Source organism: Indicator indicator, chromosome 5, assembly GCF_027791375.1.
Source record: "Indicator indicator isolate 239-I01 chromosome 5, UM_Iind_1.1, whole genome shotgun sequence".
Lineage (NCBI taxonomy): Eukaryota > Metazoa > Chordata > Aves > Piciformes > Indicatoridae > Indicator > Indicator indicator.
The window spans coordinates 43,243,710-43,256,903 of record NC_072014.1 but is presented as its reverse complement, the minus strand read 5'-3'; the positions used below and the strand labels follow the sequence as shown (position 1 = coordinate 43,256,903).

The window sequence follows — 13,194 nt, the reverse complement described above, 5'->3', positions numbered from 1 at the left end:
TATGAAAATAAAATTGCTTTGGGTTAAAAACTTGAAAACAAAGTCTTGGACAAAGCATGAATTACTTTTATAGTTTTTTTTTTTTTTCCAAAGATGGATCTTTTCATTTTCTTGTCTTATGAGTACATATCCCATTAGATCTGCTTCTGTGTAGGAAGTGCAATTTTAGCAAGCAATTAATCCATAAATGAGCTGTTTCAGAGCTTTAGGTATTGGGTATCATCTTTCAAAGGCTCTATCCTGGCCTTGCATTATACCTACATGTTTCCACAGACCTTACGAGAGGCTCATTTTGTCAGCAATCATTTAATTGAATTCCCTGTGAACCAATTTTGGAAAACCAGGCACAAGATAATCAGCCATAGTCTACTGAAAAAAAAAGAAAAAGAGGCAGTATTTCTAATGGCCCTGTCACCCAGAGATGCAATGACCTTTAAGTCCTTCAATGCTGAACTTCTTGTGGCATATTTTATTCCAGAAGAAGATATGCAGCCAGGGAGCTGCAGAAATGACACCTATTTGAACCTGCAGCTCTTGCCAGGCTTTTTGAGCTTGTGTGATCACAACACTGTGTCTCACTCTGCACTTCTCATCTTACACACCCCCAGATCCTGTGATTTTGACACCACACCCCACCTCCAAATTCATAAACAAGCAATTAGGGGAGAGAATTCCCATATAGAAAGGTAACATACTGATGATAAAAAGAATCCTAGAATGGCTCAGGTTGGAAGGGACCTCAGAGCTCATCTCCTCCAACCTCCCCACCATGCCCAGGGACACCTCTCAACCAGACTCAGCTGCTCAAGGCCTCATCCAGCCTGGTCTTCAACACCCCCAGGCAGGAGGCAGCCACAGCCTCCCTGGGCAGCCTGTGCCAGACTCTCACCACCCTCCTGCTCAAGAACTTCTTCCTCAGCTCCACTCCAACCCTGCTCTGCCTCAGCTTCAAACCATTCCCTCTTGGCCTGTCTCTAGACACCCTGATGAGCACTCCCTCACACAAAATGGACAAACCAGTTTGATTCAGAGAAGGGTGAGACACGTTTCCAGACATTTGGCAATGTGCTGATGTCTCAGCAGCAGCCTTACCATCCATTGGGAAATTATAAAAAGAAATTGCTGCTAAATGTTCCCCAGGGCCTCCATGCCATTGCTCATTTGCTGGCTGTGACAGAAACTACATGCAAAAACATCAAGGTTATTCCCTGGCTCAAGAGCAGTGCTTCCCTGAGTGCAATAATGGGGTAGGCCAGGGGGAAAAAAAGAGCAGAATTAGTGATGACAAATGTAGAAACATCCCCAAAGTGTGAACCTCCTCAGGCAGACACCACCAGTCCCAAACCCCACAATGGAACAACCTGAACACCTCCAGATCGACTGCAGTTGGGGTCTTGAATAACCTAAGTCTGCCTGGGAGGTGTCCCTGCCCATGGCAGGGAGGTTGGAGGAGATGATCTCTTAGGTCTCTTCCAGCCTAAGCTGTTCTATGATTCTGTGATTTTGTCTCAGGGTGGTGCTTCTCTATCACCTTTCCAAAAGGCTTAGAGCACCATCACCATTCATCCTCTCCACACTGTTTACTCTGATACTTGGTGCTAACCAGCAGAACATCAGCCAACACATCACACATGCAGAAGGACCTTTCCTGGAGGGGCAGAGCAAGGCAGTTTTCCCAAACGACAGAGCAAGGAGAAAGCAGAGGTCAGAAGCTCCAGCCCAGGTAGCAGTCATGCAGATGTTCACCATGGGGAAAGGGGTAGACAACAGCAAACTGTCTGAAGAGGCCAAGCACAGCAGATCTGAGAGGCTCAATATCTGGAAACAGGATTGATGGCAAAACCGCAGCCACATCTTTACACTGCTTCTCAGTACCAGTGGTTACCAAGCACAGGAGCTTCCCCAAGGTAACCCACAAGGAGATGCTCAGTGGAACTGTGGTTCCTTTCAGGCCCAGAAAGGGCATATCAAGAAAGCTAATGTTGTTGTTTCCAAACAGCTTCTTACCAGCAGTGTCAAAAGCACGACGTAAGAGCAGCAATATTGTACTGCTGCATTGAGCACTCAGCTTCGTCCCACCCAACTATGGCCACTCCACCAAACATGCTGACATGTGCCACTTGGCTGGGGTTCTTGACCTTCAGAACTTAAGCTTTAGCCTACTGATATAAAATCATAGAATTGTCACGGTTGGAAGAGACCTCAAGGCTCATCCAGGTCCAGTTCCCTGCCTGGGCCGGGACACCTCACACTATACACACATGTGGCTCAGAGCCACATCCAGCCTGCCTGCAAAAACCTCCAGGGATGAGGTTTCCACCACCTCCCTGGGAAACCTGTTCCAGTGTCTCACCACCCTCAGGGTGAGCAATTTCTTCCTGACATCCAGTCTGAATCTACCCACGTCTAGTCTTGCTCCATTCCCCCCAGTCCTATCCCTCCCTGACACCCTAGAAAGTCCCTCCCAGCTTTCCTGTAGCCCCCTTCAGATACTGGGAGGTCATGATAAGGTTTCCTCAGAGCCTTCTCTTCTCCAGACTGAAAGATTCAGAGTGAAAAGGGAGCACACAGAGATGACCTCAGAGTGGTACAATATGATCAAGTCACACAGTTAAGCATCTTGCTGAAGAACAGGAGTAAGCAGCTGCTTTATATTTAGCAGATTCTTTGTCCAGTGACTGCAGAGAGCAAAATAACAGAGTGAAAACACAAGGCCACAATTTTCCCCTGCTGTCCATTGTTTTCTTCATTTACCTTCACCACCCTCATGGCAGCACATCCTCAATGTATGCAAGTTATTTATTGATCTGGGATTTTCCAAAGCTAACCTAAAGAGTGGTTTGGGAACCTGTTTTCTACTGGATTTCAATCAATCTACTCATAAAAGAATTAGGAGCTTTAGGAAGTGTTGTATTTATTGCTTCATACCACAGGAGCAACAAGGCATCCAATTACCTTATCCTCTGCTGGTAAAGGAGCTTCTCTTGAGGTACCACATCAACAAGTGTTAAGCTTCTGAAACTATTCTCCCATAATTAGCACCCAGAGAATGAAAGAAGTTATTTTAGCAAATAGAGAGAGATTCAAACTTTCCAACAAGGTATTTCTGATTGCTGTCATTCTTTTGTTCCTCCAATTTCACTTTAATCTTGATTACAGAAGATGACAAAGCCTCAAAATCCCAGAGAAAAAAAAATTATCAGAGACAATTTCAACATATCATGATAAGCCTACAAACTACTCAAACTTAGAGACAAAGGCCATTCAAATTTGATGATTTGTTAATGAAAACTAGAAATGAATTCCAGGGCAGCCAGGTACAAATAAATCATGTGGGGAGGCATGTCATCAAACAGGTATTCATGTGAACACCACTTGAAAAAGCTCAAATACAAGAACCAGGATAACAAAGGAAGTTCAGTTGTGGACAACACAAGAGGCAGGACTGCAGTCTGGTGGAACCAAGTGAAATATTTCCAGAATGCAAATGCTGCCAAAGTAACTGAGTGTCAAGTACTTTCATGTCTCGGTAGCAGGTCGCTTCTTGGACTCTGTTTTCTCCTCCCCCATGAAATGTTCCTGGTATTCAAGGGTCACAGATAGTTCTTATAGGCAACTGTGCCATAGCAAAGTGCTGCTGCTTGCAACATGCTACAGAATGACATGAAAAGAGCTCAGGGTATTCTTGTGCCAGACCTCAAGGCTCTCTTCATAGAGCAAGCATCAGGCTGTGTTTCAACATCTTCCTCTGCTTGTGGCTAAGAGACAATAAACCAACCCCTGCTAGAGCTGCTGCTGCACCAAGCATTACAAAACCCAAACACAATCAATGTGTACAGTGCCAGAAAGATGCTACAGGAAATAAGCAATTTCTCTTTCTGTTCCTTTTCCTTCCCCTTGCCTTAGCACAATGCATTCTGACAAAGAGCCAGGAAGACATTTCATATTCTCATCATGGAAAAAGCTGCAGCAGGAGAACTTCTCTCCTCTTGTGCACCTTGAGATCTCCACAGGAGAGAAGTTAGGAACTTCCACTTGCAGGAAAAGCTTTGATCAATGCTTACATGTTATTAGAAGCCAGAAAACTCTTTTACCAGGCACAAACACACAGCACCCTGTACTTATGGCTGTAGGAACAAGTAGCAACATCCCTCAGACTACACCAAATAATTCTTCCTATGTAAATCAGCAAAGAGCTGACAAATGCAGTTGTGTTCATATACAAAAAGACATGGCTCAGTGCACTAAAACTGGAAGGTGCTGCATCCTTGGCACTAGCACCACAGAGTCCTCAAATACTTCATGAGAATATTTGCAAGGTAGCTTGCAACTGCTTACAGGTACTGAGATGCATCATCAGGAAAATTCAGGAGGGTTATACTCATCTCTGGTGAGAAACAACTTACCTGATGAAGAAATACCACACTGCACAGTAAGTTATGCTGCCTAAAGTCCAGAACCATCAAGACCAACACAGAATTGTGAGCAAAGAGGTAGCAAAGTTTTGCCCAGCATCCCAGTGATGTCTCTTCGTTTTCATACAGAGTCCTGGGCTGAGTTGGACTGAGGGGGTGAGACAGGGTCCCAGACTCTGCCTGCACAGTCACGTGTTCCCAGGCACCTCATTAGTGAACAGCTCAAAGGGCTACATGAGCTGTATGTGTGTAATTGCTCCATTCCCCCCAGTCCAATGACACCCTAAAAAGTCCTTCCCCAGCTTTCTTGTAGCCCCCTTCAGATACTGGAAGGCCACAAGAAGGTCTCCTCAGAGCCTTCTCCTTTCTAGACTTAGGACAGTCTAAGTTATGCATCCTACAGAAAGTGTTGGCATTACCAAAGGGAAAGCTGTTTCAAGAGGACTAAGCTGACTGACGTTAGGAGAAGTGTCACTTGCTTCCCCACTCCATCCCCCTTGCTTCAAGCCATCAGTAAACTGTTACAGGTTGTTTTTAACATGGCATAACCTATAAAATGAACTACTGAACACAAGTCATATGGGCAGCACCAGCAACATGCAAAGTTTGTGGGGAGCAAAATATTTAGGTGTCCAGCAAAGCTGCTGGAGTTGGAACTAGGTGCTAAAGAGCAGGAGACAAAAACTATGGGACCTTTACTGTGAGATTCATTAGTTAGCAGAAAAACTTTTAACTGCAGGTGATAAGACTATGCTTGAAAACATTGCATTAGAGAAGAGGGCAATCAATCACCAGTGCACAGAAAACCTTCACTCTATCTGAGGCTTCCAACTGCAGGATTCTGGTTGCGAGGAGTCTGACAGCATTTCAAAGGTGGTCAGTCAGAGCACCCTCACCACAGACCCAAAGGCAATCTTCCTACCTGCTCCAGAGAACAAAGGCTGCGGTAGACAGGCTGCAATCAGCACTGCAATGTTGGCCCAGACAGAGATGATTTCCAGACATCTTGAATTTCTGTCCCTCATTTTAAAGATCAGACTCCTAAAGACTGCCTGATGTTTGATATTTTCTCTTCTGTTGGCAGCAAACTACATCTGCAGCCTTCTGGGTGTCAGGATTGCTTTGATACAAAATGCATGGTTCATGGCTTGTGTTGAGTGAATACCTTGGGGATAAAAATCAGGAAATTCCCTCCTTTTCCTGAGAAGGCAGGAAATAAGGGCACATTATGATTCAGTATCACCTCATCAGTAGTCTACAAGGCCTATGAGAAAAGCCTGCAAGGTTGCTGCTCTGCTCTTCAGAAGCTCTTAGCCACATTGGAATAACACAAGGTCTTTTACTATAATTAAACATCTTTTATTAAAGCTCTCCCCCATTTTCTTTTCTTTCCTGCTTTCCCTCCTCATAGACTTTACATCTTCTCTCATTCCTCCCATTGATGTTTGCATGCTCTTCATACTTCTATTGAAGCCATTTTGCACTCTTCATTTCCACCCCAATTTCCCTTCGATGTACTTAGGAGAATACATTTTTGCTGTGCCTGACTTTGCCTCTGCCCCCCGCAGCTCATCTGCAGCTCAGTGAGAGCACAGGGAAGGTGTGCTCTGCTGACAGTGCACATGAACACCTTCCATCTCTTCCATTTCTTTTGTCTCTCACCTACACAGGGAATGTAAACCATTCCTCCTCATAAGACTGATCCAAACTTTAATACAAAACAATATTTAATCCATTCTTTTTATCGGAAACTATAGACATGACTGCTAAAAGGAAGATCAAGTGAGGTCGGCTCCTTTACTTACATGTCTCTAAAGACTCATCTGAATCATCAGGACAATCAGGCTCTCCGTCACACAGCCAGTGCTGGGAGACACAGGTCACCGAATCACGACACTGAAACTCTCCCAGGTCACACCACCCATGGGCTTCTGGAAATGAGAATGTGGGAGAATGAGATGGGTGAGAAGGAAGGAAAATAACGTGGCACAACGGAAATGAGAAGTGAAAATGAAGCGGTTCTGAAACCTGAAATCTACACAAACAATAGAAATGATGGGAAGTAAACATTTAATAACTAATGCCCTTAACTTAGACTTTAGAGCCTTCTGAGACCTCACCTCCAATCCTGCCTCCAGCTCTGGTGTCCCCAGCAGAAGAAGGACACAGAGCTGTGGAGTGAGACCAGAGGAGGACACAAAGATGATCCAAGGGCTGGAGCAGCTCTGCTGTGAGGCCAGGCTGAGGGAGCTGGGGGTGTTCAGCCTGGAGAAGAGAAGGCTCCAGGGGGACCTCAGAGCTGCCTGCCAGGACCTGAAGGGATCCTGCAGGAAGGCTGCAGAGGAACTTTTGCTGAGGGTGTCTAGAGACAGGCCAAGGGGCAATGGTTTGAAGCTGAGGCAGAGCAGGGTTAGACTGGAGCTGAGGAAGAAGTTCTTGAGTGTGAGGGTGGTGAGACTCTGGCACAGGCTGCCCAGGGAGGCTGTGGCTGCCTCCTGCCTGGGGGTGTTGCAGGCCAGGTTGGATGAGACCTTGAGCAGCTGAGTCTGGTTGAGAGGTGTCCCTGGGCATGGTGGGGAGGTTGGAGGAGATGAGTTCTGAGGTCCCTTCCAACCTGAGCCATTCTATGATTCCATGAACCTCAGCTGCAGTGGGAGCATCCCACAACCATTCCAGACACAATTTTCTGTTTCACCATGAGTAAATTTGTTCACTAGATAGAAATCATCACCAAGCTTTAATTTCCTTTTCTCAGCATAGAGGTACCACACTCCCCTGTCCCCAAAACCACTTTAAAGACGTTGTTTCAAGGATGTAATTTTCATAAGCAGTCAAAAGCCTCTTTAAAAAAAAAAAATATATATACATACTTTTACTATTTCTTTAGGCAGATATTTTGATCACCAAAGTTCAGTTTTATGTAACTCTCAAATCTCAGTTATATAAATATATTAAAAAATATAAAAATCTCAAATCTCAAATCTCAGCCACATACAAAAATATTTTATATCTCATATAACACATGAAAACAAATGATTTTGTTATTTTATGTAACAAATAATAATATTATATATATATATAGGTCAACACAGGGTCACCTTTTAAAAAAAAAAAAAAGGCCTTAAAAGGGGCAGTTTTGTAGCCCTGGCACACCCAAATTATCTGCTGGATTCAACCATCAAAGCCTGATGTCCTTGAGATCTTGAATTTATTAAGTCAAGCCTATCCCACCATTAATTAAAGTTGAACTATTCCAGCATTAATTAAAAGCTCACAAAGCTTCTGTGCAATATATTATATGCAAGTTATCAATACATAAATTACAGTAGTGCCTGCCACAAGGTTACTCTGCAGATGGTTGAGAAAAGGGCTCTTGAGAAAAGATTTCTTTGACAGGAGAGGGCTGAGAGGGGATCTGTTCAATGTCTCTCAATACCTGAGGGGTGGGTGTCAGGATGAAGGTGCCAGGCTCTGTTTGGTGGTGCCCAGTGACAGGACAAGGAGCAACAGGGACAAGCTGGAACCCAGGAGGTTCCACCTCACTATGAGGAGACTTCTGTATGGTGAAGGTGGCAGAGCCTTGGAGCAGGCTGCCCAGAGAGGTTGTGGAGTCTCCTGCTCTGGAGACTTTCCAACCCCACCTGGATGTGTTCCTGTGTGACCTGCCCTGGGTGACCCTGCTCTGGCAAGGGGGCTTGGATTGGGTGACCTCTGGAGGTCCCTTCTAACCCCTAAGATTCTGTGACAATTTGTTTGCTGAATCAAGTGAGGAAAAGCTTCACTGGAGTCAATACCACCACAGAGATATACAACCAAGTGTAAACAAGGAGAGAATTAACCTCCTGTAGATCTGTCCATGGGTTTAGTTCATAGTGAAGCCAACAGATGCTGTTACTTTTTCCTTATCCTGGCATGCTGTAAGTTGATGCCCTGTACACCACTGCCTTCAGTGCCTGCTGAACTGAGCTGCTCTCTCCAAAGACCTTCCTTAGAGCACTTAATCAGAAGGTGCAGTGACTTTTCAAGCAGCATTATGATATGCATTCAGTCTGATGTGTCAGCTGCCAACGAGCTTGCTCCTCACAGCAACTCAGCTGCTGCTCAACAACACATCTGCCTTGCAAACACTGCTTATATGCCAACCCAGGTGTGCTTCTGAACATGCCTGCAAAGCTGTCCTGAGCTTCAGAGCAAAACTTAGGCACAGAGCTGCTGGAGTGAGGCCAAAGGAGGCCACAAAGATGATCCAAGGACTGGAGAACCTCTGCTATGGAGGCCAGGCTGAGGGAGCTAGGGGTGTTCAGCCTGGAGAAGACAAGACTCCAGGTGGACCTCAGAGCTGCCTGCCAGTATCTGAAGGGACCCTAGAGGAAGGCTGCAGAGGGACTTTTGCTGAGGGTGTCTAGAGACAGGCCAAGGGGGAATGGTTTGAAGCTGAGGCAGAGCAGGGTTAGAGTGGAGCTGAGGAAGAAGTTCTTGAGCAGGAGGGTGGTGAGACTCTGGAACAGGTTGGCCATGGAGGTTGTGGATGCCTCCTGCTCAAGGCCAGGCTGGATGAGACCTTGAGCAGCTGAGTCTGGTTGAGAGGTGTCCCTGGGCATGGTGGGGAGGTTGGAGGAGATGAGCTCTGAGCTCCCTTCCTGTCTAAGCCATTCTGTGGTTCCATGATTTCATAATGGACTATTCTAGATTTCTGAAGTGACAGCTAAATGAAATCAACAACAAGAAGAAGTTAATGAACGAATACAAAAATGTGAAGTTGTGAAGACACTTACAGCCAAGCTGACACAAGTGATTGGTTCCACATGAACCCACTCATTTCCATACACACACATCACCCACAGGAAAACACCACCCCAACAAAATCTCTTGGTTTTTTCCTAAGGAAAAACAAGTGGGTAAAAGCAGATATGAAAGCAGTCACACTGCCTGGCTAGTGACACACTGCAGCCAGCAGAGCCCAACCCTTAGGAAATCACATTTGGACTCAATGAACAGATTTGGTCTAGTTCTTCAAGTTTGTAAACAGAGCTTACAGTGATGCCAATGAAGCCATAGTGAAAATGTGCACAACTGCTCTCCTGTAGCTGTTTCATGCGATCACAAACCCTGTATCTATGTCCTGTAGCTGTCACTAAGGAAACCCAGGCAGTAAAGGGAGATCTGTTCTTTTTGAACCACTGTCCCTGTTATGCATGCTCCTTAACATTGCCCCCTTGGAAATGTAATGAAACAAGGTGAAACCAAGCAGTAAAGCCACACTAGCAGTGGACTGAAGACCTTTCTCCTCTGCAACATTGGTATATTTAATACTTTTCTTCTGTTACAAAATCCCCTTTCACTACTCAGTGTCAACTGCCAGTCAAACACATCCAAACACTGCTAGTGCCAGCCACAGTCATGGCAGGTTGGGAATGACCTTTAAGATCAGAGTCCAGCTGTTAACCCAGCACTGCCAAGAGCTCCACTAACTGAGCAGGAATCTGACAGAAACCTCTGAGGAACACCACAGATGTCTGAGTAAACAGCATTCCAACAAGGAGCTCTAGGGAACAGGGAGGTATCAGAGAATCAGAACTGTCAGGGTGGGAAGGGATCTCAAGGATCATCCAGGTCCAACCCCCCTGCCATGGGCAGGGACACCTCACACTACAGCAGGTTGCTCACAGCCACATCCAGCCTGGCTGCAAAAACCTTCAGGGATGAGGCTTCCACCACCTCCCTGGGCAACCTGTGCCAGTGTCTCACCACCCTCAGGGGGAACAACTTCTTCCTAACATCCAATCTGAATCTAGTTTTGCTCCATTCCCCCCAGTCCAATGACACCCTAAAAAGTCCTTCCCCAGCTTTCTTGTAGCCCCCTTCAGATACTGGAAGGCCACAAGAAGGTCTCCTGGGAGCCTTCTCCTCTCCAGACTGCACAACCCCAACTCTCTCAGTCTGTCCTCATAGGAGAGCAGCTCCAGCCCTCTGCTCATCCTCGTGGCCCCTCTCTGGGCACCTTCCAGCACCTCTAGATCTTTCCTGTAATAGGGGTTAGCACTGCACTGAAGGGTAATAAGAGTCTGGTAAAAACCTGGTGGGTTGCTGATGGGAAATAAGACATCAGGATTTTTATTTTCTTATTTTGGAAGGACATGGATCCAGCAGTCAATAAGCACTGCTGTTGGTGATTATCTCTTGTCTGTTAAGGCACCAAATTCTTCTAAAGTGCAGATGGTCACAGATAGCTACACAAATCTTACTTTTATTTTTTCCTAATTTGAGCAAAAATTATGAAAACAGCTTCACTAAACAGACAGAAAAAAGTCATAGATTCATCAAATGGTCTGGGTTGGAAGGGACCTACAAAGGTTATTTATTCCAACCCCCTCTGCAGTAAGCAGGGACAACCTCAACTAGGTGAGGTTGTCTAAAAAGCCCTAAAAAGCTTTCACCATTGTTACAATTTTGAGCCAGATGTCTGGGGGTAGGGGAGGTGGGGGGGGGAAGACTTTTTTGTTTCCCCTTTAGTTTTTAAAGCAATTGAAATAATCCAGTTATTTCCATGCCATTAAATTCCTGGTTTGTATTTTATGCAACAGTACAAAATCATGGAGATTTTCTAAGCTTTTCCTATTCTCTGTCTCAAAAAAACCAAAACACCCTTGGAAAGTGAAAGAAAGCACCAACTTAAAAAACGCTTTGAAAAACAGACCTTGCTTGGCAAAAAAACAGCATGATCATAGATTAGTAGAAGTTGGAAGGGACCTCCAGAGATCATCCAGTCCAATCCCCCTGCCACAGCAGCATCACCCAGGGTAGTCTGCACAGGAATGCATCCAGGAGGGTTTTGAATGTGCCCAGAGATGGAGACTCCACAACCTCTCTGGGCAGCCTGCTCCAGGGCTCAGGCACCCTCGCTGGAAAGAGGTTTCTCCTCATGTTGAAGTGAAACCTTCTATGTTCAAGTTTGCATCCATTAGTCCTTGTCTCACTGTGTACCACTGAAAAGAGCTTGGCTCCTCCACTTGACACCCACCCCTCAGCTATTGATAGCCATTGATCAGATCCCCTCTCAGCCTTCTCTGCTCCACACTAAACAGCCCCAGGGCTCTCAGTCTCTCTTCATAGCAGAGATGCTCAAGTCCCCAGATCATCCTCATGGCTCTCCCTTGGACTCTCTCCAGCAGGTCTCTGTCTCTCTTGAACTGGGGAGCCCAGAACTGGACACAGTTCTCCAGGTGTGGTCTCAGCAGGGCAGAGCAGAGGGGCAGGAGAACCTCCCTAGCCCTGCTGGCCACCTTTCTTGCTGCACCCCAGGATGCCATTGGCTCTCTTGGCCACAAGGGCACATTGCTGTCCCATGCAGAACTTGCTGCTCACCAGCACTCCAAGGAGTCTGCTTTTTCCATGGAGCTGCTTTCCAGCAGGGCAGCCTCTAACCTGTACTGGTGCCTGCTGCTATTCCTCCCCAGATGCAGGACCCTGATCTTGTCTTTATTGAGCTTCAGGAGGTTTGACTGCACACAGCTCTCAGCCTGTCAAATGTTAGCTCAGGGTATACTGACTCTGAAACCTCCGTGTCAAACTGTTTCCTTTTGCATAGCTAAGGAATTATCTTGATTTTCAGCTGCCACCCTTACAAACCGAATGCACTAATCACAGACATGCACTAACGAGGGAGCTTTTGGTTTAAAAAGCACTTCCTCAAAGCCAGCCATCTCAGATGGCCTTAGAAGTGCAGCAGACAGCTCTTCTCCCTGACACAGCCCTCTCGGCACACCTCTGCCTTCCGCATCCTGCCTGCTGCACAGCGAGGCTCACCGCGGGGGAGCAAACGCACGTTTTTAACATACCAATGCTTTGAGGTACAGAGCAGATGGTTAGAAATCAGCTCTCTGTGGGCAAATGAAAGCTTTGCCTCCCCAAGGAGAGTGCTCTTAGCCTATGCTGCAAACACCTGGCAGTGCCTTTTAGAAGGAAGTTTCACAAGAAAACAAAAATTAAAAGAGACAGTGCCTTTGTCTTAAAGTCACTGTTTACAGAGCCAAAAATGTTGTTTGGTTTTGTTTGTTTGGAGTTTTTTTTTTCTCTGGGGGTTTGATTGGTTGGTTTCTGTTTGTTTTGTTGTTTGTTTTTTTTCTTTTCCCACAAGGACAAAGCTTGAAATCTCCATTAGAGAAGTAATTGCAATTCTAATTTATGCAACTACACTCAACTTAGAAAACCAAAATTCCATTATGCTGTTAATAGACAAAGAGAAAAAAGAAAAAAAAAAATAGGCAAAGAAACAAAGCAAGCAGCACACAGAGCAGTGGCCAATGTCTGCCTACAACAGGAATGCTCCCAGTTCAATAAGGCAGCTGCCTCTGTAAACATGAGTTGAGCTCCTAAATGAGGAGAGAAAGATTGCTGCTCCTGATGGCATTGACTGCTGGAGGTCAAAAGGATCATCCCTATGTGAGGGCTGCAATTATGAAAAACAGGTCAAGAGGGTTCTTGACAAGAACTATACAGAAAACATTTAGATAATTGAGTGCTCCTTCAGTTCCATCATGAGAATGTAAATGATTCAGATCTGCCTCTGTCAAGGAATCAGATGCACAGAGAAGCTGCTGGTCCCTGGAACTGCTTTTCTCTGCAGGTATCAGCACTGTGCCCACTTTCAGAAGTCCACTGCTTGGGTGCACTATGGATCTGGCAGGCTTCTGCTACAGTCTAGGTGACCCCACCACCAACCCATTCAGATGGCAGGTGCTTGGCATGCTGTCTTCAGAGCATTCCAATCTCCATCTGC

At 45.8% G+C, this 13,194-nt stretch overlaps 1 protein-coding gene across 1 annotated transcript in view; it reads right to left on the bottom strand.

Moving 5' to 3' along the window:
• The window catches only part of LRP1B (LDL receptor related protein 1B), a 660,028-nt gene that overhangs the window by 585,859 nt on the left and 60,975 nt on the right, over positions 1-13,194 (bottom strand). The window contains exon 2 of the mRNA XM_054381274.1: positions 6,221-6,343. Within this exon, the coding sequence (XP_054237249.1) occupies positions 6,221-6,343 (123 nt within the window). The remainder of the gene's footprint in view (positions 1-6,220; positions 6,344-13,194) is intronic.